Raw genomic sequence first — 27,591 nt, forward strand, 5'->3', positions numbered from 1 at the left:
ATTAGAATTGGGCAGTGAAAATAAAAATCCTTTTTCTTCAATAAGACGTAGCTTTAGCTCAAAATTTTTAATTTTCTCAACAAATAAAAGGAAAAAAAGAACCCAAACATTTGTAAAGCTATTTCTCCCGCGTACGGCAATACCCTATATGTGGTCATAAACTGCTGTTTGGGCACATAGTAGGGCTCAGAAGGGAAGGAATGCCGTTTGGAGTGCAGATTTTGCTGGATTGGTTTCTGGGCGCATGGCAGGGCCAAAACAGTTGAAACCACCCAGAAGTGACCACATTTTGGAAACTACACTGCTCAATGAACTCACCTAGGGGTGTAGTAAGCATGTTAACCCTGCAGGTGTTTTGTAGAAATTAGTGTGCACTCGATGTTGCAGAGTGAAAATGGGATTTTTTCCATAGATATGCCAATATGTGGTGCCCAGCTTTTGCCATCATAACAAGACAAGCTCTCTAATTATTATGCTGTGTTTCATGGTTTTAGAAACACCCTACATGTGACCCTAATCTTTTGCCTGGGCATTCGACCAGGCTCAGGAGTGAAAGAGTAACATTTAAAATTTAGGCCTAATTTGGTGATTTACAATGTATTGGTTCACAATTGCAGAGGCCCAGATGTGAAATAATAAAAGAAAGTGATCCCATTTTCGAAACTACACCACTCAAGGCATTTATTAAGGGGTGTAGTGAGCATTTTCACTCCACAGGTCTTTTCCATAAATGAATGCGCTGCGGATGGTGCAAGTAAAAAATTAACATTTTTCCTAGATATGCCATTTCAGTGGCAAATATGTTGTGCCCAGCTTATGCCACTGGAGACACACACCCCAAAAATTGTTAAAAAGGTTCTCCCGGGTATGGTGATGCCATATATGTGGAAATAAACTGCTGTTTGGGCACACTGTAGGGTTCAGAGCAGAGGGAGCACCATTTGGCTTTTAGAGAGCGGATTTTGCTTGGAAGTAGTTTTGTTTTGAGTATTGCTGGTGTTTCCGATTATAATGTGGGGCTACATGTAAGCTGGGCAGAGTATATCAGGGGCATAGTCAGGTGGTATAATAATGGGATAAAAAAAACAATAAAATGATCCATAGATGTGTGTTACGCAGTGAAGCAATCCTTTCTGCACAGGACAGTGTCACACTGATAATTGGCGTCCTTTCTTATGCCCCTTTTGGTCCACACTCCGCACCATTGCAGTTTGGGAAATTTTTCTGGGAAGTGTTGTCCTGGTATAATACGGGCGACCTCGCTTCCAGCAGATATGTTTGGGCCCTCCCCTTCCTGGTTCCCTAATTTTAGGGCCTTGGTAAATCGCCTCTTGAAACAGAAGAAATGTTCCCCTCGGGCTGCACAACTGCATATTTTTTATTTCCCGACTTATTGGAGCCTTAACTAATTTTATTTTTTTATAGACTTGGTGGAATGAGGGCTTTTTTTTGCAGGATGAGCTGTAGTTATTATTGGTACCATTTTGGGGTACATTCGACTTTTTGATCACCTTTTATCCTATTTTCTGGGAGGCCAGGAAACCCAAAAAAAAAAAACGCAATTCTGGCACAGTTTTTTACGTTTTTTTTTATACAGCGTTCACCACGCGTTACAAATTAAATGTTAACTCTATTCTGTGGGTCAGTAGGATTCTGGCGATACCCAATTTATTGCACTTTTTAGGTTTACAACGTTTTGCACAATAAAATTACTTTTGTAAAAAGAATGTATTTTTTCTGTCACCAAGTTCTGAGAACAATAACTGTTTAACTTTTTTGTCGACGGAGCTGTATGAGGGCTTGTTTTTTGCGAGACGAGCTACAGTTTTTATAGGTACCATTTTTGGATATGTGCGACTTTTTAATCACTTTTTATTTCAATATTTGTAGGGCAAAGTGACGAAAAAACAAACTCTGGTATCGTTTTTTACGGGGGTTTTCACCGCGTGCAATAAATATAATATTTTTATACCTCAGGTCGTTACGGTCGCGGCCATACCAAATACATATGGTTTATTATAATTTTTTCAATAATAAAGGACTTGATAAGGGAACAGCGCGATTGTGTTTTATTACTTGAAACTTTTATTAGGTTTTCATTCTTATTTTTTTCACTTTTTTTAAAAAAAAATTCAAGTCCCACTAGGGGACTTGAAGGTCCAACTGTCTGATTTTTTTTTTTCTAAAACATTGCACTAACTACGTAGTGCAATGTAACAGATCTGTCAGTTATTCACTGACAGCAAGCCGATTAATGGCAGAGCAGGAGGCCATTGTGTCTCCTGTTGCCATAGCAGCAGTTGCCAGTAATGATTGCCTGTCAGGGCTGGCGATCTGCTAGCAACCGCTAAGATGCAGCGATCGCTTTCGATTGCTGCATCAAAGGAGAAAATGGCAGGGATTGGAGCTAGCTCCGGTTCCTGCCGTTACAGATGGATGTCAGCTGTAACATACAGCTGACCTCCCCCACTGATGATGCCGGATCAGCTCCTAAGTCGGCGGCTACGGAAGCCGATCAGGCTCCGCCGCCGGGCAGGTCCTGACCGGCTTCCGTGCAAGGCAGACCGGGAGGCCAGTATTAGGCCTCCGGTTGCCATTGCAGCCACCGGAACCCCGGCAATTTTATTGCTGTGGTTCTGATGAGCTGCAAACACCTTAAGTCCAGCGATCGCGTTTGAGCGCTGCACTTAAGGGGTTAATGGCGGGGATCTAAGCTAATATCAGTCCCCGCCATTACAGCCCCGCCGGATGTCAGCTGTAAGATACCACTGAAATCCGGCGATGATGGCACCGGCTCAGCTTCTGAGCCGGTGCCAAACATTTGGCATATGGATACGGCAATTTGCAGGAAGTCATGGCTTTCCATGGCGTACCCATACGTCAAGTGTCGGGTAGGGGTCAAAACACACATATATATATATACATACATATACATACATACACACACTTGAGAATTAGATAAAATATAATGAAAAATTGTTGTGATTATTGTATAAAAAAGGAAGTACGAACTCACCGCTGGTTGTGGCCATTGTTTGCAGGAGGCTACAGAAAACGCAGGCAAACGCTCTGCTGAGGGTCCCTGGCGTCATAGCAACCCCAATCAACTGAATGCCGAACCACGGTGGCAGACGAGGGAAAGTGCACAAACTTAACCCATATGGAAGATGCAACGGGGAAGGCAACGTCCTCGCAGCCATGGGAACATCCAAACGGAATCAGAACCATGGTAAGCAACTAGGGACATCGGGAGCAGAATGGTCAGTTGGTTAAAGAGGCTCTGTCACCAGATTTTGCAACCCCTATCTCCTATTGCAGCAGATCGGCGCTGCAATGTAGATAAGAGTAACGTTTTTTGTTTTTTTTAAAACGAGCATTTTTGGCCAAGTTATGACCATTTTTATATTTATGCAAATGAGGCTTTCTAAAGTACAACTGGGCGTGTTTAAAATAAAAGTACAACTGGGCGTGTATTATGTGCGTACATCGGGGCGTTTTTACTTCTTTTACTAGCTGGGCGTTGTGAATGGGAGTGTATGATGCTGACGAATCAGCATCATCCACTTCTCTTCGTTAACACCCAGCTTCTGGCAGTGCACAGACACAGCGTGTTCTCGAGAGATCACGCTGTTACATCACTCACTTCCTGCCTCAGGTCCTGCATCGTGTCGGACGAGCGAGGGCACCAGAGGCTACAGTTGATTCTGCAGCAGCATCAGCAGGTAAGTAGCTACATCGACTTACCTGCAAACGCCGATGCTGCTGCAGAATCAAATGTAGCCTCTGGTGCCGATGTGTCCTCGCTCGTCCGACACGATGCAGGACCTGGGGCAGGAAGTGAGTGACGTCACAGCGTGATCTCTCGAGAACACGCTGTGTCTGTGCACTGCCAGAAGCTGGGTGTTAACGAAGAGAAGTGGATGATGCTGATTCGTCAGCATCATACACTCCCATTCACAACGCCCAGCTAGTAAAAGAAGTAAAAACGCCCCGATGTACGCACATAATACACGCCCAGTTGTACTTTAGAAAGCCTAATTTGCATAAATATAAAAATGGTCATAACTTGGCCAAAAATGCTCGTTTTAAAAAAACAAAAAACGTTACTCTTATCTACATTGTAGCGCCGATCTGCTGCAATAGGAGATAGGGGTTGCAAAATCTGGTGACAGAGCCTCTTTAAACGGAGGGCAAAGTGTAAATAGCGATCAATTAGTGATTGTATGTATAGATAGGGGGAATAGCCATAAGGAGTATGTAATGCAGAAATACAATGAAAGTAACCAAATTATTATTAGGCTGCTCCATTATAGAATACGGGATAAATAACATACAGTTTTGCATAACATAAAGATGAAGAATAAATGCGTATACATATAAACATATATACATACATATAAATATATGAACACATGGAGTATAAATATAATATAAAATGCAATATAAATATTAAAATTAGAATAAGTAAAAGCGTCCGTAACAAACCGATAATGGCAAATTAAGTGCTAATCAAGAGCAGTTTCTGAGAGGTCGAGTCCCCCGGGGCTTAAACAAGCCATATTAAAGATCCAGTAATTCTCTCTTTGTTTGCGTTTAACAAATCTGTCTGGTATTTTGGCACCGATGTGTTCCATCGGGGTAATGGAAATTACATCAAAGCTGTAGTTGTGTACTACTGCAACGGTGTCTCGAAACACTGTTTTAAGAAGCCAATACGGGTGTTAAAATGGTGCTTGTTTATTCTGCATGTAAGGCTCTGAACAGTCCTCCCTATATATTGCAAATTGCAGGGGCATTCAAGCAAATATATTATAAAATCACAACAGAGACATCTACTATGGCTGGATTGACAGGCCCCTTTAAGCAGCGGGAACATACTTGTACTTTTAGTCGTTATTGAACGTAATCTGCTGAAGGATATTAAGTCCCTTAGTGTCTGTGATCCCCTAAAGGTGATCGGTGGAAAATCGGGGAGCAACTGTTTGAGATAAGTATTGCTCTTAAGTATATGCCAATGTTTATTCAACGTTGTTCTTACAAATATATTCCTTATATTAAAGTATGTAATGAAGTTATGTTTTCCATACTTGGATTATTTTACCAGAGTCTTTAAAGAGGCTCTGTCACCACACTATAAATGCCCTATCTCCTATATAATGAGATTGGCGCTATAATGTAGGTGACAGCAGTGCTTTTTATTTAGAAAAACGATCTGTATTAAACCACTTTATGAGCGATTTTTAGCTTTATGCCAATGAGTTCTTAATGCCCAAGTGGGCATGTTTTACTTTAGACCAAGTGGGCGTTGTACAGAGGAGTGTATGACGCTGACCAATCAGCCTCGTACACTTCTCTCCATTCATTTACACTGCACTAGCGATATAGTTATATCGTTATGTGCAGCTACATACACAAACACTAACATTACTGTAGTGTCCTGAAAATGAATATACATCACTACCAGCCTGGACGTGATGTTTATTCAGAATCCTGACACTTCTGAATCTTTTCTGGGAGATTCCAGAAAGGCAAACGTAATTTCGTTTGAAATGACAGGTTACATCGTAATCTCGCTAGATTACGTTTGCCTTGCTGTAAATCTCACAGAGACGCTACAGAAGTGTCAGGATTCTGAATACACATCACGTCCTGGCTGGTAGTGATGTATATTCATTATCAGGACACTGCAGTGATGTTAGTGTTTGTGTATGTAGCTGCACATAACGATATAACTATATCACTAGTGCAGTGTAAATAAATGGAGAGAAGTGTATGACGCTGATTGGTCAGCGTCATACACTCCTCTGTACAACGCCCACTTGGTCTAAAGTAAAAACACGCCCACTTGGACATTAAGAAACTCATTAGCATAAAGCTTAAAACGCGCTCATAAAGTGGTTTAAAATAGATCGTTTATCGAAATAAAAAGCATTACTGTCACCTACATTACAGCGCCGATCTCCTTATATAGGAGATAGGGCACTTATAATGTGGTGACAGCCTCTTTAAGATATGATGGTAGGGTGAAAACCAAAGGCTGTAAGTGTAGGTCAATAAAATGCGAAATATTACTAGTTAGAAATACAATTCCTGATATAATAGGAGGGCCAGGATGAGAAGTGGAGGATTTATGAATTTTTGGTAGGTGATATAAAGACTGAAGTGATGGAAAGGGGACATTAAGAAAAAAAGATATTTTTTTTATTTATTAAGCCGTCATGAAAGGCTGTGTCAATTAATGTTTTAGATTCTATAGTGAATAAAGGTACTGGATTATGATCAAGTTTACTATAGAAAGTAACATCAGATAAGAGTCTTAAAGCTTCAATAACATAATCCATTCTGTTCTGAATGCCTCCACAGTTATCCGCAGTTCTGATGACAATTGAGATCAAGGAGAGAAAAAAGCTGAATATTCTAGGGTGCAGCCGTAGGAGATTTTATCCGTAATCTTATCAATCCGGTATTCACACCATGAAAAGCAGAGTCAGATGGGGTTTAAAAGGGGATTTATTTGTACAGAATAAAACGACATGTTTCAAAGCCGAACTGGCCTCTTCATCAGGTTAGGTACAAATGATGTGTGAGTTCACGGTACATGCTTTTTTTATAACAGAAACTCGGGTCGGCAGTGGCAATGACTACCAGGTCCAGGTTATAGGTCACATCCACATTAGTATGCGATCGGTCATAGAAAGGAAACACAGTTTAGGCTGCAACCCTTACCTGAACCACTGAACCATTCTACCTAGGTGGACGACTGGAATATGCTACATTGGATGTTATGCTCCCAGCATAACCTCATCAGGTTAGCATAATTGACCATCCTTACATTACCCTTTTTATATTGTTTCATGCACTATGTGCACTTTGTTTTCTCCTTGTTTAGCCTGATAACAATTGAGTCATTCATAGCAAGTAACTTAAAGAGGCTCTGTCACCAGTTTTTTAAATGCCCTATCCCCTACCTAATCTGATAGTGCTGTAATGTAGAGAACAGTGGTTTTTATTTTGAAAAACAATCATTTTTGAGCAAGTTATAAACAATTTTAGATTTATGCTAATTAGTTTCTTAACCCGTTAGTGACCGGCCCATAGTCTTTTTACGTCGGTCACTAACGGGCCTTATTCCGATGCCATAGACTTTTTACGTCGCGGCATCGGAATAAGTTAACAGAGCAGGGAGCTGTCAAATCTCCCTGCTCTCAGCTGCCAGAGGCAGCTGAGAGCTGGGAGCATCCCTGCTCTGCCGGGTAAGATCGATATTAGTATCGATCTCACCCGTTTAACCCTTCAGATGCGGTGCGCAATAGCATGCACCGCATCTGAGTGGTTTATCCCTCTCTCTGCCACCGACACCCGGCGATACGATCACCGAGTGTCTGTGTCTCAAATGGCAGCCGGGGGCCTAATAAAGGCCCCCAGGTCTGCCTGGAGCGAATGCCTGCTAGATCATGCCGCAGGCATGACCTAGCAGATGCCTATCCGTTTAAACGGACAGGCAGTAATACACTGCAATACAAAAGTATTGCAGTGTATTATAATAGCGATCGGAGAATCGCATAGTGAAGCCCCCTAGTGGGACTAGTAAAAAAGTAAAAAAAAAGTTTAATAAAGTTAATAAAAAAAATAAATTAAAAACCCAGCTTTTCCCCTTACAAAATGCTTTACTATTAAAAAAACAAAATAAAGTTAAAAAGTTACACATATTTGGTATCGACCCCGACTATAAATCTATTACATTATTTAACCCGCACGGTGAACGCCGTAAAAAATGTAATAAAAAGCTATGGAAAAATTGCTGTTTTCTGTGAATCCTGACTTTAAAAAAAATGTGATAAAAAGTGATCAAAAAGTCGCATCAACTCCAAAATGGTACCAATAAAAACTACAAGTCTTCCCGCAAAAAAAATGCCTTAATACAACCGCATCGGTGAAAAAATAAAAACGTTACGGCTCTTCAAATATGGAGACGCAAAAACAAATAATTTTTAAAAAAAAGCGTTTTTACTGTGTAAAAGTAGTAAAACATATAAAATCTATACAAATTTGGTATCGTTGCAATCGTAACAACCCGCTGAATAAAGTTATTGTGTTATTTATATCACACGGTAAAGGGCGTAGATTTAAGACGCGAAAAAGAGTGGCGAAATTTCAGGTTTTTTTCTATTTCCCCCCAAATAAAAGTTAATAAAAGTTAATCAATAAATAATATGTCCCCCAAAATGGTGCTATTAAAAAATACAACTTGTCTCGCAAAAAACAAGACCTTATACAGCTATGTCGACGGAAAAATAAAAAGGTTATAGCTCTTGGAATGCGACGATGGAAAAACTTAAAAAATGGCTTGGTCATTAACGTCTAAAATAGGCTGGTCATTAAGGGGTGTTTTTAAATTTTTGACCAAGTGGGCGTTGTAAAGAGAAGTGTGCCACACAGCCCCCCTGTGGGTAATGCCACACAGCCCCCTGTAGGTAGTGCCACATAGGCCCCTGAAGGTAGTGTCACACAGCCCGCCTGTAGGTAGTGCCACACAGCCCGCCTGTAGGTAGTGCCACACAGCCCGCCTGTAGGTAGTGCCAGCAGATTACGTCCAATAACAACTAAATGCAAGTATGTTCCCGCTGCTTAAAAGGGCCTATCGATGCTGCCATAGAGGTCTCTGTTGTTCTAATTTTAACCATCAAATCAAAACATACACCTTCACAGTTACTGGTGGGACTTTCCCAATTAAAACATTTTTAAACTGCAGCAGTGATTTTATCATATATTTGCTCGAATGCCCCTGGAATTTGCAATATAAAGAGAGGACTGTTCAGGCTCTTAGATGCAGAATAAAGAAGCACCATTGTAACACCCATATTGGCTTCTTAAAACACAGTGTTTCGAGACACCTTGCAGCAGTACACAACTGCAACTTTGATGTCATTTCCATTACCCCCAATAGAACAGATTGGTGCCAACATACCAGACAGATTTGTTAAACTCAAAGAGAACTACTGATCTTTAATATGGCTTGTTTAAGCCCAGGGGGACTCAATGACCTCTCAGAAACTGCTCTTGATTAGCACTTAATTTTCCATTATCTATTTATATTGGACGCTTTTACTTATTCTAATATTAATATTGCATTTTATATTATATTTACACTCCATGTGTTCATATATTTATATGTATGTATATATGTATTTATATGTATACGCATTTATTCTTCATCTTTATGTTATGCAAAACTGTATGTTATTTATCCCGTATTCTATAATGGAGCAGCCAAATAATAATTTGGTTACTTTCATTGTATTTCTGCATTACATACTCCTTATGGCTATTCCCCCTATCTATACATACAATCACTAATTAATCAGCTTAACCAACTGACCATTCTGCTCCATATGTCCCTAGTTGCTTACCGTGGTTCTGATTCCGTTTGGATGTTCCCATGGCTGCGAGGACGTTGTCTTCCCCGTTGCATCTCCCATATTGGTTAAGTTTGTGTACTTTCCCTCATCGGCCACGTCTTTCGGCATTCAGTTGATTGTAGTTGCCATGACGCCAGGGACGCTCAGCAGAGCGTTTGCCTGTGTTTTCCGTAGCCTCCTGCAAACAATGCCCACAACCAGTGGTGAGTTCGTACTTCCTTTTTTTTTTTTACAATAATCACAACAATTTTTCATTATATTTTATCTAATTCTCAAGTATATATATATATATATATATATATATATGTTTTAAACTCGATCTATTGTTTTCACTTTTTATCATGGAAAAGTATTTTATAGTCATATGCTGTTTTTGCCGACTCCCGGTGGGCCTCTAACTTTATATATATTAATCTGTATACATTTTTACATTTGTCTATTACTATTATGCCTGACTTTGACTACTATTCCATGCAATTTTGAGTAATGTTATTCCATAGACTTTGCTCAATGTAATCCTAACCTTAGCTGTTTTTACATTTATTTGACCCCATATTACGTCAGAGGTACTCGGACCTCTGTTTGTCATTTTTTTTAAAATTCAAAGTGTTTTTGAACATGCTGTCAATTTCTATATAAGTCCGTTATCTCGTTTCTCTACTTACCTGGCCTGACGAAGACGCATGTTCTGCGTTGAAACGCGTAGCCCTTGCTTTTAAAAATAAAGCTGTTATTAGCTATATGGTCCGTTCTTGATGGTAACAGCGCTATACTTTGGTTCTTTTTTCCATATACCTCACCAACTGTATACATAGAAGATGTATTCACTCTCAGCCGAATCTGTCAGTTCAGCAGGTCCTGCATGTCTGACACACAAGATCCCCATAATATGGATCACATTTAAGATCATAATTAGATGTGATCTATATTAGGTGGATCCTATGTTTCAGAGACACGTAGGACCCACTCTCAGCCGAGCCGGAATTTCAGCTTAACTGACAGATTTGGCTGAGAGAGAACAATAAAGCTTCAATGTATACAGACTACACAGCTGTATCTTAAAAAGTAGAAAAAATAAAATGTAAAAAATTATTTAAAAAATTGAATTTCAAAAATTTACAAAATACATTAATTTAATAATAATAATTTGCTTACAAAAAAGGTGTACATTGCCTTTATGTCCCACTTGAAAACGACAACTTTTCATTTTTGTTTTTTCATAGAACACATTGTAAAATTCCTGTATTGCAATGTTTTATACATGCCGGTGTACATTGACAGGCAGCCTATTAGGCATGTATGCATATATACATATAATAGGCATATAGCAATGGAAAACCTGGTAAGGGCCTTTTTAGGCCCTTGGGCGCCATGGCAACCCATTGGCACAATGGTGTGATTAAGGGAGCCCCTTCCCGCTATCTAACCACTTAGATATTGCAGTCGCTATTGATTGTTTAACCTCTTAGATGTCGCAGCCAGGAGACTGCACTAGTCTTGTAAAAATACCGGAAAAGAAGAAGGATATAAACGGAGTCTTATCACAGTTTGATAACAATTCGGCTCCGTTTACATCTACTTGCAAGGATCCGAATGCATGCAAAGCTATTCTTCCAGTCAAAACGTCGTACACCACTATGGAACCCCTTATAAGTCAGTGGAATCCGGCTTCATTTACATTTGCAGTTAATCACCTGAAGTTCATGAAAAGAACGATCCTTCCAGTAGTACAGTTGCAATTTTCTACGAACAGCCACACACATCTTCAGCATTTCTTCACCTGTCTTAGTGTGCTGGAAGAAACAAAAGTGATGCTAATAAATGCATGACCAGTCTAAATTCACATTACTAATTAATGTTGTAAATAATGCAAGAGATTGTAATGAATAAAGAAAAATTAAATAATCTTTCTCTAAAGTAAAGTAATAAATAGCTGCTGTCAATATAGGTGTTAAAAAGGTTTCAATGGCTTTGATATGACTGTGTGAGGCAGCTCTGGAACTCCATGCCTACAGATCTTCCCCTGATTATCTGGACTTGCAGCCTTCTAAGTGATGCCAACAATGCGGAGGAGGAGACCTTCTGCCTCATGTGAGTAACCCCTTTTTTGGCATCCCTCATGCTGTGCAACCCTATTTTGGCATCCATCTGAAGATTTCTGTGCAATCGAGAACTCACACTGCTGCCAGAGGATCATGGCATAGTTTCCCAGGCTTGCACAGTGCGTGCAGCAAGGCAGCGATGAACTCTTACCAAGCTCAGGTACTCCAGTGGTGTTGCACACTCAGTCAGCTAGCAAGGAGCGGGGGAAGGCTGGCATCACCCCAGGACAGAAATTCCCTTCCCAGTGAGTAGAACCTAATGCGTCTGAGGTATGGACTCTCCTAAAGGCCCTCCCAAAACAAGCGGACCTAAAAGCGCACATGCTGCATTTTGAGGAAAGACAGGCCGCAGCCGTACAAAAGGGATCTTTATCACAGTATGGGCATTGGAGGGAAGGTTTTCGCACTAGAGCAGAACAAAACTTCTGTAGCCACAGGCCTTCATTACATCTTCTCCATGCTGGTTCGCACTACTCCCAGTTGAAGGACTTAACTATGCATGTTGATGACACAGCGAACAGGGGTCGATGTAAGAACTTAAAAAGTGAGAAACCACCCTGAATCCACCTCTATAGAGGACCTGTACAATGCTGTGGTGGCCAGTTTCTTCGTCAGTCTGAGGATAAGGTCATTGAGTTTGACAAAGTACACAAAGTGGCAGCCCCTGGCGCCACCCCTTTCACATCATTCTCAGGAAAAACGGCCGCTCATTTGCTGTAAATACCCTTCAGAATATGGGGGATGCCTTTCAAATTTTTTTTTTTTTAAAGGTTTTTTTTTCCAAAAAGTTTTCATTTTGTTACTGTACAAAACAAGCACAGTATAAGAAACAAAAGAAACATTACAAAACTAAAGGACATCAGATGAGGCTCCCTTACTGCAGGAATATTATCAGTCGATGGCAGATACATTACAGAAAGAGGAGCATTACATACAGTGGAGGAAATAAGTATTTGATCCCTTGCTGATTTTGTAAGTTTGCCCACTGTCAAAGTCATGAACAGTCTAGAATTTTTAGGCTAGGTTAATTTTACCAGTGAGAGATAGATTATATAAAAAAAAATAAAGAAAATCACATTGTGAAAATTATATATATTTATTTGCATTGTGCACAGAGAAATAAGTATTTGATCCCCTACCAACCATTAAGAGTTCAGCCTCCTCCAGACCAGTTACACGCTCCAAATCAACTCGGTGCCTGCATTAAAGACAGCTGTCTTACATGGTCACCTGTATAAAAAACTCCTGTCCACAGACTCAATTAATCAGTCTGACTCTAACCTCTACAACATGGGCAAGACCAAAGAGCTTCCTAAGGATGTCAGGGACAAGATCATAGACCTGCACAAGGCTGGAATGGGCTACAAAACCATAAGTAAGACGCTGGGTGAGAAGGAGACAACTGTTGGTGCAATAGTAAGAAAATGGAAGACATACAAAATGACTGTCAATCGACATCGATCTGGGGCTCCATGCAAAATCTCACCTCGTGGGGTATCCTTGATCCTGAGGAAGGTGAGAGCTCAGCCGAAAACTACACGGGGGGAACTTGTTAATGATCTCAAGGCAGCTGGGACCACAGTCACCAAGAAAACCATTGGTAACACATTACGCCGTAATGGATTAAAATCCTGCAGTGCCCACAAGGTCCCCCTGCTCAAGAAGGCACATGTACAGGCCCGTCTGAAGTTTGCAAATGAACATCTGGATGATTCTGAGAGTGATTGGGAGAAGGTGCTGTGGTCAGATGAGACTAAAATTGAGCTCTTTGGCATTAACTCAACTCGCCGTGTTTGGAGGAAGAGAAATGCTGCCTATGACCCAAAGAACACCGTCCCCACTGTCAAGCATGGAGGTGGAAACATTATGTTTTGGGGGTGTTTCTCTGCTAAGGGCACAGGACTACTTCACCGCATCAATGGGAGAATGGATGGAGCCATGTGCCGTCAAATCCTGAGTGACAACCTCCTTCCCTCCACCAGGACATTAAAAATGGCTCGTGGCTGGGTCTTCCAGCACGACAATGACCCGAAACATACAGCCAAGGCAACAAAGGAGTGGCTCAAAAAGAAGCACATTAAGGTCATGGAGTGGCCTAGCCAGTCTCCAGACCTTAATCCCATCGAAAACTTATGGAGAGAGCTGAAGATTCGAGTTGCCAAGCGACAGCCTCGAAATCTTAATGCTTGCCAACAAGGGTTTTGCCACCAAGTATTAAGTCTTGCTTGCCAAAGGGATCAAATACTTATTTCTCTGTGCACAATGCAAATAAATATATATAATTTTGACAATGTGATTTTCTTTTTTTTAATTTATATAATCTATCTCTCACTGGTAAAATTAACCTAGCCTAAAAATTCTAGACTGTTCATGTCTGTGACAGTGGGCAAACTTACAAAATCAGCAAGGGATCAAATACTTATTTCCTTCATTGTATATACTATAAAACTGCAATTACTTAGGAAGGAGTAAAGTATGAACTTTCAATGCCTGACAAGATAAAACAACATTCATACAACATTCATCCCATGCCCCAATCTCCCCAGCCCCTCCCAATCATCAGTTTACTTAACATTTAGGCCCCATGCACACGAACGTGCTTTTGCTGCCGCAATTCCCCCAAAAATCCACGGGAGAATTGCAGCCCAATTCATGACTATGGGCCCATACACACGACCGTGGTTAGCACTGTCCGTGCATGGCCCAGGAGCCTGGACCGCAGAAAGAACAGACATCTTATTACGGCCATGTTCTGCGGTCCAGGCTCATAGAAAATAATGGAAGTGGCCATGTGCACGGCCCGCGATTTGCGAATCGCGGCCGTGCACATCGCTACGGTCGTGTGTAAGAGGCCTTAAATAGCAGTTTCCGAAGTCTCCAACCATCTGGACCAAATCTTATCAATTTCTGTTTAACACCTTCCTGCGATTGGGCGTGACTGTACGTCCGGAATGCAAGTGATTTCCCGCATTCGGGCGTACAGTTACGCCCAAGCTTCAAACTGTCACCATGTCAACAGACATGGTGACAGCGTCCCGATCGCAACTGTCATAGACCGTTGCCGAGCAGGACTCGCGGGCACAGGACCAATCAGAGTGGTCCCGTGCCGGAACGAGCTGTGATTGGCCAGTCAGTACTGACAGGCCAATCACAGCGCAGGAGCTGTGGTTTGCCGGCATCTCCGTCTCGGACAAGCTAATTCCTGTCAGAGAGCTTGTGAGAGTCGAAGACAAGAACAAATACAGTGAAGAAGTGAAAAAAAGAACCAAAAAACCCAGCGATCTGCCCTTTTGTGCCCCCTAACCAGTGATCACCCCCTTTGGTGCCCACTGGTTAAGAAAAAAAATATAATATATATATATATATATAATTTCAGTCCCCCACAGTGTCTTTCTGCCGTGCTGTGAACTGTCACCTGTCGCAGTACACGGTCGCCATCACCCTGCTGTGTCCCTAGATTGCCCACTGCCCAAGTTCCCTGTTAGGTAGCAATGCCACGTCTCATTTAGTACCCTTAGTAATTGAATACTGCAGGGTCTGTTCTCATTCCACGGTTGAGAGTAGCGGTTTATTTTTTGATAAAAAAAATAATTAAAATTTAAAAAAAAACATTTGTTCGTTAGTTAGGTAGCAAGAGTTTATTAGTATAGCCAAAAGAGTCTTCTCAGCCGAGGAAGCATATGAAATGCTGTGTTCCGACACGGACAGCGCGAGTGAAGGTGAAGAGCAGTTCATGCTTCCATCTTCCTCTGAATCCAGTAACTCTGAGTCTGCACCCCCCAGTCGGCGCAGAAGAGCCGTGGGTCCTGCTCTGCCTGAGCTGACCTGGGAAGCTGCGGAAAATTATACCCCCCAGGTGCCTGAGTTTACAGCCCCCTCAGGCATTCAAATTGAAAATTACCGGTTTCAGCCCCATTGATTATTTAAAACTTTTTTTTTCAGACGCCCTTTTAGAGTTAATGGTCCAGCAGACCAACATCTATGCGGAACAGTTTATCGCCCAGAACCCCGACTCTTATTATGGGAGAAGCCAAAATTGGACCCCCACAAACCCAGTGGAATTGCGGACGTTTTGGGGCATATTTTTAAGTTTTGGTCTCATAACAAAAACCAGTATTAGAGACTATTGGTCCACTAATATTTTATATAATACCCCCCTTTACCGCACAGTAATGACAAGGAAGCGATTTGAAGCCATCTTGAAGTTCCTTCATTACAATGATAATAGTCAGTGCCCACCCCCACAGGACCCAAATTTTGATAGGCTATATAAAATAAGACCATTGCCCACTACTCCCAATCCGCAAAAATCAGAAGGGCCTCCCCAAAACTTTGCTGGGTCAGATCCTAAAATTAGGAGAGAGCAAAGCTGTCTGCAGCGACGATCTGCTCCTCCTGAAATATAAGGATAAAAGGGACGTCCTTGTACTGACCAGCATACACGACAGCAGAGGCAGCCTAGTCCCTGTATGCGAATCCACCACCCAAGTCCCAAAACCATATTGTGTACAGGAGTACAAGTATATGGGTAGCGTTGACCTGTCTGATCAGGTTATAAAACCATACAGCGCCATGCGCAAGACCACGGTATGGTATAAGAAGCTGTCTGTTCATCTTACACAGATGGCTTTATACAATGCCTTTGTCCTCTGCAGATATGCCAGCAGTGGGGAAACAGAAGCCCTCCAAAAAAATGCCGTGTGTTTGCCAAGCGAGGCATTCGTAAGGACACAACATACCAATGTGAGAAGTGTCCCACAAATTCCGGCCTGTGCATGAAACAATGTTTCAAAATATACCACACCTCCTTGGATTTTTTATTTATTTATTCTTTATTCACCTTTTCTGTCTCCCATATTGGCCATGACCAATTATTAATTTTTTTACTGACCAGCCCCATTAAAAATTTGTAAAAAACCACCTAAAAACAAAACTAAAAATTCTCACTATACCCGAGGGATTGTCTGTCTCATCCAGGTTGCAAATCTGGGTGAGGAATAAATCCAGATGAGATTGGTTGTCTCAGCAAATCTTTTTTTGCTGAGGCCTTTGATTTATTTTTTGGGCTGGATTTTATGGAATGGTGGGTAGGTTGGTAGTGGGACCTGCCATTCCCTCTCCCTCCATTGCGGGTTTTCCAGGTTGTCCTCCTTATTTAATAAAATTCAAGTATTTCTTATTATACCCCTAGATGAATAACTAGAGGGTTGTCACTTCACAATTTAAAAATTCTCACTATACTCCTAGATGAATACCTTGAAAGGTGTTACATTACAATCTAAATCTTCTCACTATACCACTAGATGAATTCTTTGAGTTTAGTTTCCTAAATGGGGGTCACTTTTCTGGGTTTCTAATGTTTTGACACCCAGAGCCTCTGTTTTCATGACACAGGGCAGTAAATGCCATCGTAGTAGGCCTCAGATGTTGCATGGTGCTCTTTACCTTCTGAGCCCCGCCACGTGCTCAAAAAGCAGTTTATCTCCACAAATGGGTTATTGCCGTATTCAGGAGAAATTGCGTAACAAACTGTGGGTGCTGTTTCTCCTTTATCCCCTTGTGAAAGTTATGAATTTGGGGCTAAAGCAACATTTTCTTTGAAAAAAATCAAAATTTTATTATTTTACTGCCCAGTGTATGAAACACCTGTGGGGTCAAACGGCTCACTGCACCACTTGAAAAATTCCTTGAGGGGTGTAGTTTCCCAAATGGAGTCACTTTTGGAGGGTTTCCACTGCACTGGTACCTTTACAAATGCGACAATCGTGCAGAGAAATCAATCCAGCACTCCAAAAGCTAAACGGCGTGCCTTCCCTTCCGAGTCCTGCCGCTTGCCCAAACAGCAGTTTATGACCACATGTTGGGTATTTCCGTACTCTGGAGAAGTTGCTTTACAAATGTTGGGGTGCTTTTGCTCATTTATTTGTTGAAAAAATTAAAAATCTTGAGGTAAAGCTACATCTTATTGGAAAATAATGTAATTTTTCATTTTCACTGACCAATTCTAATGAAATCTATGAAACACCTGTAGGGTCAAAATGCTCACTACACCCCTAGATGGATTCCTCAAGGGGTGTGGTTTCCTAAATAAAGTCACTTTTGGGGGGTTTCCACTGTACTGGTACCTTAGGAGCTTTACAAATGCGACATGGTGCAGAGAAATGAATCCAGCAAAATCAGCGCTCCAAAAGCTAAATGGCGTGCCTTGCTTTCCGAGTCCTGCCACTTGCCCAAACAGCAGTTTATGACCACATGTTGGGTATTTCCGTACTCTGGAGAAGTTGCTTTACAAATGTTGGGGTGCCTTTCCTCATTTATTTGTTGAAAAAAATAAACATTTTGAAGTAAATCTACATCTTATTGGAAAATAATGTCATTTTTCATTTTCACTGCCCAATTCTAATGAAATCTATGAAACACCTGTGGGGTCAAAATGCTCACTACACCCCTAGATGAATTCCTCAAAGGGTGTAGTTTCCCAAATGGAGTCACTTTTGTGGGGTTTCCTTTGTTTCGGCACCACAAGACCTCTTCTAACCTGACATGGTGCCTGAAATATAATTTAAGAAAAGGAAGGCCCAAAAATCCTCTAGGTACACCTTTGATTCTGGGGCTTTTGTTTCAGTCCAGTAGTGCACTAGGGCCACATGTGGGATATTTCTAAAAACTTCAGAATCAGGGCAATAAATATTCAGTTGTGTTTCTCTGGTAAAAAAAACTTCAGTATTACAGGAAAAATTGATTAAAATGGAATTTCTGCCCAAAAAAAAATGAAATTTGCAAATTTCCCTTCCACTTTGCTTTAATTCCTGTGAAACGCATAAAGGGTTAAGAAACTTTCTAAATGATGTTTTGAATACTTTAAGGGGTGCCGTTTTTAAAATGGGGTGATTTGTGGGGGTTCCTAATATATAAGGCCCTCAAAGCCACTTCAAAACTGAACTGGTCCCTAAAAAAAATAGGCTTTTGAAATTTTCTTGAAAATTTGAGAAATTGCTGCTAAACTTAAGCCTTGTAACGTCCTAAAAAAAATAAAAGGATGTTCAAAAAACGATGCCAATCTAAAGTAGACATATGGAAAATTTTAGCTAGTAACTATTTTGTGTGGTATAACTATGTGTCTTACAAGCAGGTACATTTGAATTTAGAAAATGCTAATTTTTTGCAAATTTTCTCTAAATTTTGGTGTTTCTCACACAAAAATATTGAATATATCGACCAAATTTTTTCACTAATTTAAAGTACAATATGTCACGAGAAAACAATCTCAGAATCGCTTGGATAGGTAAAAGCATTCCCAAGTTATTACCACATATAGTAACACACGTCAGATTTAAAAAATGAGGCTGTCATTTGGTCCAAAAGTGGCTGGGTCCTGAAGGAGTCAAACATAATTTTCAATACATAGGCACATATTTATTTACCACTAGCTGTGCCCGCGACTTCGTACGCGCAGACCACTGAAAAACGTACCGATGCCGTTTTTTATTAGTATAATCCTAGCCTTGGACCATACTCGAAACAAAGTGAAAAAAAAACAAGGACAATAAACAAACTTCAATTAAAAATAGTTTTCTTTCAGTAGTCAGGTTCACTACGACAACGCTTCTCTGTAAACAATGTTAGAAGTAGAACCACCAGGGATGTGTACATAAAGATTGGTGGAGTTGCTAACATGGGACAGAGCCACATAGAGCGGGCCATGCACAAAGCAGCTGACACGGAGGTCCACGCCCGCAACGTTTGGCCCTGCGCTTTGTTGATGGTCATAGCGTAACATAAGCGGACAAGAAACTGTACAAGTTTAAAACTGAAGGAAAAATTATTTGGAATGAGGGGTATTCGTAGTATAAAAACGCTATCACCTGCGCCGCATCCTGTTAAAATATCAGCTTCCATCACGTTTTGTTGTAGATTTGTAATTTTTAGTCAGGTGCAGTTACATAGTTTTGGTGGGCTTAAATTTCTAAGAAGAATTATGGGGACGCCGACTTTTAAATTAATTTTGTGTGACGGAAGACCGGGTGTGCTTAGGGAATTTAAAAATTCCACCGGATAGTTGGTAGTGTCTTCTTGTTCAATGACTCCGTTGATAGAGATATATTCTGCACTTTCCCCATAAACACACGTCAATATTTCAGCATTTATTGCTGCTGCCTGGTAGTTGTGAGGGGTCAAAATAGCGCTTTCGCATAGCCAAGAGCTTTCATGATTTGTTATTTGCGTTGGGTCACCATACAGAGAAGAATTTAGGTCTTGCAGTGATGGAACAGTACAAACATAGATTATCAGGCAAAATAACTTTCCCTTCTTCTTGCGGATACGTTTCGTCACCAAATTTTTGTAATAAATCTGAAAACTCTTGTGCATTTGGGTTGCCTCCTGTTCGCGCCGCATATTTATTGTTAAATTGATCAGTATAACGTTGTGCCACAGAGTGGAGCTCTTTAGGCAGGCTCGAATTTCATCTGCCCTCGTTCCTCATACCACCACGGAAAAGCGGTCATTTTGTCTGACATCTCACAAGGTTCTATCTACCACTTCTACTGCTTTACGGTTTGCCATAGTGCACTCGTCCAATATTACTAAGCAGCAATCGCGTAGAACTCTAGCTTTGGTGCGGTTTCTAGAAACATTACACACTGGGCTTTACTTACGATTCAAGTCAATCGGGATGGGCGGTTTTGCCTCCGGGCAACAATGTGGTTGCTATGCCCAATGAAGCGACCGCAAGAGCAAATCTACTTTCATTGCGTATTTGGGCCAAGAGGACTTTGGTGAAAAAAATTTTTTCTTGTCCCACCGGGTGCCTCTAAAAACATAATTTCTCCCAAAGCACATGTGATCGAATATCATACGCTGTTCCGCTCTCAAACTCGAGATACCGTTGTGCAATGTTTCGGCGAGTTCCGCTGGATTATAGTTTATTTCCGCCGAGTACTCCCTATTAATGCATTCCCCACCTGAATCTTCTGATGAAATAGACAATCTATTCAGAGTGTCGAATTCGATCAGCCTCGAAGCGTGATTGACGTTGTTCTGCTGTTTCTGCCTGCCGTATTTCATCTACTCTTTCAGTCAATAAATAACTCATTATCTTGGCGCTTGCGTTCATAATTCTCTCTAGCGGATTCCAATCGTCATTGAATTTGGTATTCGCTTTCGAGAGCTCTGGCATAGTTGTGACATCCGCGATCGGCGGTTAATCGCGCTTCACGTTTTTCACTACTTTCAAGCTCTCGAGAGGCTGCTGTGCGAGCCCTCTGACAACTCAAGCGAGATTCTCTGTCGGTGAAAGATTCAGACTCGCGTGACTATGCATGGTGCTCGCGGTAAGCAGATAGTTACTTTCCAGAGACCGCCATGCGAGACTCCCGCTGTAATGATGGGGGTAGGGAAACGGACAAGTGAGCCCTAATCTAACCGCCACTCTGTCCCTGCCTACTTGCAAAGACCCGCCCTAGGCGACAGGGTACAACTGGGCGGCGGTCCCTACGCTCAGTAAGTGCACGAGACAAACAGACAAGGGTACACAAAGCTAAGGGAAATGGGGCAGTTGCCCACGGCAACACCGTGAGCAACAAGAGTGGTGAACGAGCCGAGTCAAACCAGGAGTGCACTAGGTACCAAACGCAGAGCAGGAGAGTAGTCAGTAAGCCAGGGTCAGTATGGAGCAGGATCAAATAGTAGAAGCTGTAGCTGGGACAGGAAACCACACGAGAAGAATCACAAGCAAAGGAGGAACAGGAAAGGCAGGTATAAATAGACAGAGGGCGGGAGCTAGCTCCGTCTGGCAAGCCTGCGATAGGCTCTCCCACTCCTAAGCCTGCCATCCTGAGTGGTGGAAGATGGAGTCAGTCTCAGAGACATAGACTCAGGTGCAGACTGATTACCTATGGGCGTATACACAGAAGTTGTGCCTGGCAGATCCTTTACACCCGCTGGGTAGAAGTTTCTGATGCGCGAGTTCTGGCCTCACGTTCTTGAGCTGCAGTGAGTGTTGCCTCATGATCTTCTTCATATTCTTGAGACCTAATTAGTCTCATTCTTTTTGCATTTCTGCTATATTGAGAAATATTTGATGCGTCTCTGGAAGGCATTTACTCTTGAGACCGAGAGGCCGCTGTCCGAGCACTTTTAGACAACCAATCAGATTACAGGTTTTTAGGCAGCTAGGTGCATGAAAGGTGCTTTATTTCTCTTCTATGTGTAATATCCAATACAGACAAATGTTGGAACGGATGTCCATAGAAACCAATCAGATTACAGTTTAGATTCTTCTGAGACAGCTTGGACAATGAAAGCAGAAACCTGATTGGTAGTTATATGTGCCTCCGATGCATACTAAGAACAATAAAGATGAAAGTTGGAGTTGTCGTCCTTCGCAACCAATCAGATCACAGCTGTAATTTGTCTGAGGCAGCTTGAAAAATTTGCAGTAATCTGGTTGATTGCAACCTGCCTTATAGAACAATCAGTATAGATGACATTTGGAGCAACCTACTGGTGTCTATTTTTCCAAAACAATACAAAACGAAAGTAAAAATGTGATTGGTTGCCATGGTTTCCATGTGTTTGTTGTTGTTGTACTAATGCAATGTAAATACATTTTTGAAAACATTAAATTTGCATATCTTCTGATTGAGGGAACCGATTGCGATGAAATAAAAACTAAATGTTACTTCAAGTTGACCCCTATGTTTTTCTAAAAACTCCATCTGAATTGGGTCAGTAGTTTTTATGTGATGCATGCACAGAAAGACTTAAATTCCAAAAATGATCTTAATGCATTCTATCACTTATCCTTCACCCCCCCAATTATTTTTTTTCGCAAATATTTTAAATGTACAGACACGCAAAGTTTACAGTTTTATTATATTTAGAGATTTGCTTCCAGTGTGTCAAACTCGGAACCTCCATGGCCTTCCAAGCCATAATCACAATCTTTCTAGCGCAGAAAAGAATAAAACGAAAAAATATTTTTCCATAGTAAGTCTGTATGACATCATTCATGATACCCAAGAGACACATCTGAGGAGTAAGGACTTGCGGGTATTTAAAGTGGGTGTGAAGAAATTCCACTACCTCCGACCAAAAGGGGGCAATCCTGGTACACAACCACACACAGTGCATATATGTACAGACATCAGACTGTCATCTAAAACAGCTATCTGAAGACAATGTTCCAATCCTCTGGAGTCTGACTGGGGTATAGTAAATCCGATGCAGAAACCAAGACTGTATCAGAAAATCTCTTGCACTAGTAACCAAATCAAAAAATGACAGTTCGACCTCCCTCCAGTCCTCCTCTTCTAAATCAGGGATATCCCCTCTCCACCGTGTAAAGGCTTTATCCAAAGGTCGTTGGCCAAACGACAGCAATAAAGTGTATATTTGAGCAAGGACCTTTGAAAGGGCCGGGGCCCCCAGAAGATCCTCCAGTCTAGAGAACCCCAACTGAGGCAACATAGAACCAAATTTGGCAAACCAAGCATGACGTAACTGGAGGTAGTGGCAAAAGACTTTCTTCGAAATCCCAAATCTGTCACTAAGTTCGGAAAAGGATATAAAGCCAGAGTCTTCAGTGTACAATTGACCCAGGAACATCACCCCGGCCCCCGCCCACATTCCCACCCCCAGCAGAGATTCAAAACGGGGCAACCAGGGATTATTCCATATTGAAGTTCTAGGTGAGTATAAGGGGACCATTGTGACTATCATAGCATGAGCTGCCTTCCATGCTACAGCCACCGTCTGAAGCGGGAGTGGTACACTACACTGGGATTTGAATCTATAAAGCAAATTTGTAAGACTTTCATAAAATGCAAGGACCAGTTGAGATACCAAGTAATACAGATAAAGGTTTGGCGCCGCCATTCCTCCCATGTGTTTAGGGGCCTGCAGTATACCAAGACCGAACCTGGGAACACAACCCTGCCAGTAAAACGATCGTAAAACACTGTCAAGTCGTCTAAAAAAATGGTCTAGACAATACAATAGGGCAATTATGAAATAAAATATAGAAATTTAGGGAGGTACACTATTTTAAATAAATTAATCCTGGCGAACAGCGATAATGGGAGATTGTTCCAGGTGTATAGCAGATTTTCAGTAGCGACAACCAAGGGTTCAAGGTTAAGTTCACCATATCTTGATAGATCAAGAGCAATCTTAATCCCAAAGTAAGTGAATTGGGAGACTACTTGCAAAGGTACAGGAAGACTCGGTTTGGAGCAATATCCCGGAAAAAGGGGGAATAAAACAGATTTAGACCAATTTACAGACAATATACTTAACCAATATGGAGGACAACCTAAATACCCCTCTATAAAGAAACTAAAAAGATATCAGTAGGTCCTATATAATATATTATATGGGGGGAGGGCATATATTAGAAAACGCCCATGACTACGGGTGACGTCAGCGGTGACCCATAACATAATTAGAATAAAACCCTAAAAATAGAGTCAAAAGAATGCTTATACTGATAAAATATACAATTTTATTGGTACAAAATATATAAAAAACAGACACATTAAAATCAAAGATGATTACCACAGTGTGAAGCAGATGAGGCCAGACAGTTGTCAATAGTTGGATAATAAATAAACATATGTGTTTTGGAAGTATCATGAGTAAGGCTTGGAGTAACTGCAACCATGAAAGCACATTCAGTGCTCTACATAGTGTATACAATATATAAACCCAGGAGACATGTAATGTGTTCTAGATAATATGGAGAGTCCCAGGTCTGAGTAATCATTTGAAGGCAAAGATGCAGTCAGCACCAGACCAAAACAAATGGTTACATAACAAGTATATGTGGATATATAGTATAAGCAACTTACACATAGATTTGTGCTGTCTGGCGTCACACCCGACGTACGTTTCGGCTGAGAGCCTTCGTCTGTGGGGGACAAACCAGAAAAAGGCACCAAACGTAACAATCAGTTTTAGAAAAGAAGCCAGAGAAGGACCATCATCTGCCAGATATACCAGTGTGTCATCTGCATATAGGGATAATGTTTAGGCTATGTGGCCCCTAGAAAGGCCTTTTATGGGGGGGGGGGGGAGGTTGACGTATAGCCACTGCCAGGGATTCTTTTGTGAGGGTGAATAACAAAGGGGAGAGCGGCACCCCCGATGGGTACCACGACCCAAGGAAAAGGATTCAGAAATATCCATATTCGTTCTCATTCTGGCACTCGGTCCTTCATATAAAAGGCAAATCAGAGCCAAAAAACGTGGACCAAAATTCAAACGGTAGAGGAGTATTCGACCGAATCAAAGGCCTTATAAGTATCCAGAGATAGAACGAACCCAGGAGAAACAGCCTGCTTTGCCGCATCTATATTTAAAAACAGTCTGTGTATATTGGTGTTCGTGCCTTTCCCGTGCATAAAGCCAGTATGATCTGGGTGAACGAAGGACAAAACAACCTTCTTTAATCTATTAGTTAAAATTTTGACCAGTGTTTTAACATCTAGTTAATAAGTGAAATCGATCGATAGGAGTCCGGGAGAGTAGGGTCCTTCCCTGGCTTCAACAACCCCACCACAATAAGTGCCACATGCACAGAGGCCAGCAGGATGTCCAACTCATAAGCACTGGAATATATGTCCTGAAGTCTTGGTATCAAAGTATCACCATTAGCCCTACACCACTCAATCCATCTAGATGAGGGGTTTTGCCAGAAGGCAACAACTAAATGGCGCTATTTTTTCAGCTATAAATCGGCCAAACCAATTCAGTCGCCTGTGCGGCTTACAGTTGCCTTAATGGCAGCGAGTTAAAAAAATGTTCTATATCACTCGGTGGAACACAGCACCTCGAGCCATACAGCACAGCATAAAAGTCATGAAACACCTTATTTATATCTTTCGGAGCAGAACATATACCTTGTGCAGTCAAAATGGATGGAATAGACACACAAGGATGCTCTGACCTCGACAGATATACCATAAGTTTACCATTTTTATCTCCAAATTCAAATATGGATGCCTCGGTAGCCAGCACTCGTTTCATAGTCTGTTCAGTATCTAGAAGTAGCAACGCCCTTTGAATCCCTGCCCATTGGCTCTTCGTGTCAGGTTGGGGATTTGCAATAAACACTTGCTCAGCCCATTGGACTTTGCACACTAAGAATCTCTCTTTTTCCTTGGAAACACTTCTGCATTTTGCCACTCCGGCTGCAAATGCTCCTCTCACTGTGGCTTTATAGGCGTTCCACACAATTAGTGGATCTGGATGGGAGGAGTGGTTTTCCCAGTATATAACATGAGGCCGAGAACTCAGAGGTCACCTCAGGAGAGGCAAGCCATGCCGGATGTAGCCTCGAGACATTAGAGTCAATGGGAGGTCCAGTTATAAATGTCAGAAGAAGAGCTGTATGGTCTGAGATATCCCTGGGAGTAAGGGTAATGGAAGTAATTGCAGGCAAAAAAATCTCGCGAGGCCAATCCTAGAAAATGTCTTTTTTCAGTAGAGGAGTAATAGGAGTATGATTTATCTGTCGAAAAATTTCCAACGCCACACATCAGTTAGACGGAGCGCCGAAGACCAGGAATTAAGAGGAGCAGATGCCTCGTTCGAGCCACCCGTACGATCTACCAAGGCATCCGGTAGTGCATTAAAGTCACCCACACATAAAATCGGGCTCACAGGGAATTCTGACAGCCTTTCGGCTACTAAAGCTAGCAGTGCAGGATCCAGTGGTGGAGGGACATATAAATTAACAATAGTAAAAACTGAACCCTGTATCAAACAATGTATAATAATATATCGACCAAAATGGTCGTAGGCCACTTGCAGCACCTCCAGATGCAAATTCTTGGCTATTAGGAGCGACACCCCACAAGAATAGTTGGAGTACATGGAGTGATATCTTTTTGCTATCCAAGCACTTTTAAGTGCCAGGATTTTTTGGCCAGTCAGATGAGTCTCCTGTAAACATATAATATGTGGAGAATGTTTCTTCATAAAATTAAATACAAGAGCTCTCTTGAATTTAGAATTGAGCCCACGTACATTACAACTTAACATATTAATCTAAGCCATAATGCATCCAAAAGTGATACAGTAGCTCGGGACCAAGTGCGGCCACAGAGTGAAGGGAGAGTGAAGGGAGAGTGAAAAAAAAGAGCACAACATTCACACAATCATTCATCATAATTAGCATAGAAGTAATACAATGCAACTAGCAATAAACCCTTAACCCCTGTCAGACACTAAACTAGCGAAGTGCAGACCTTTACCCTGAAACTAGAGAACAGTTGTTCCTGACTAAACTAACTACCCCACTAACATAGTCCCAAGATCTGACTCCTTTAACGGAATATCATTAGAAAAGATATATCACATATGTAAACTATAGCAATATCATAATACAAAATATAATTAGACTCTAAGACTATTATATAAAAAGTGACATGCAGTTATCAGTGCTGAGCAAAAAAGCATGTAATAGCCAATACAGGATCCTGTCTATCAGCAGATTGCTCAAATCAGGAGGAAAAGCTCCACCAGGAGCATGCGGTGCACCTTCCGCCCAGTCCAAGGCCTCAGCAGGGGAGAGAAAGAATTTAGATGTGGATCCATCAATCACTCAATTTGGCAGGGCAGAGCATGGCAAACTTGAAGCCCTTCTCCCGAAGTTTCTTATGGATCTCTGTAAATTGGACTCGCTGCCTCAGTACGTTGACTGAGAAGTAGATAGAAACTTGTTGGGCGTTATAAAGGATAGCTCCTTTCTTCCGTGCTGCCTGTAAAACAGCATTTCTATCTCTGAAATGTATCATTCGTGCAAGTAACTGACATGGAGGTCCTCCTGGCGGACACATACGAGTGGGGACCATGTGAGCTCATTCAATGGTAAAAAAGGCAGAAAAATCCATAACATCCAGGGTATCCTCCAGCCACCGCTAAAGAAACTTGACAGAGTCTGTACCCTCCAATGTCTCCAGAAGTCCCACTATGCGGATGATATTTAGCCAAATTCTGTTCTCAAAGTCGTCTGCTCGCTAGACCGAGACCACCACCTGTCTTCTCAACTACGCAATTTGAGCCGAAAT

The 27,591-nt window shown here is 41.5% G+C and overlaps 1 protein-coding gene across 4 annotated transcripts in view; it reads right to left on the reverse strand.

Moving 5' to 3' along the window:
- The window catches only part of VPS39 (VPS39 subunit of HOPS complex), a 449,085-nt gene that overhangs the window by 338,524 nt on the left and 82,970 nt on the right, over positions 1 to 27,591 (reverse strand). For all 4 annotated transcript variants that reach the window (XM_075844598.1, XM_075844597.1, XM_075844599.1 and 1 more), the window contains exon 6: positions 11,114 to 11,212. In XM_075844598.1, the coding sequence (XP_075700713.1) occupies positions 11,114 to 11,212 (99 nt within the window). The remainder of the gene's footprint in view (positions 1 to 11,113; positions 11,213 to 27,591) is intronic.

The sequence above is a fragment of the Rhinoderma darwinii genome, chromosome 12 (genome assembly GCF_050947455.1).
Source record: "Rhinoderma darwinii isolate aRhiDar2 chromosome 12, aRhiDar2.hap1, whole genome shotgun sequence".
Lineage (NCBI taxonomy): Eukaryota > Metazoa > Chordata > Amphibia > Anura > Rhinodermatidae > Rhinoderma > Rhinoderma darwinii.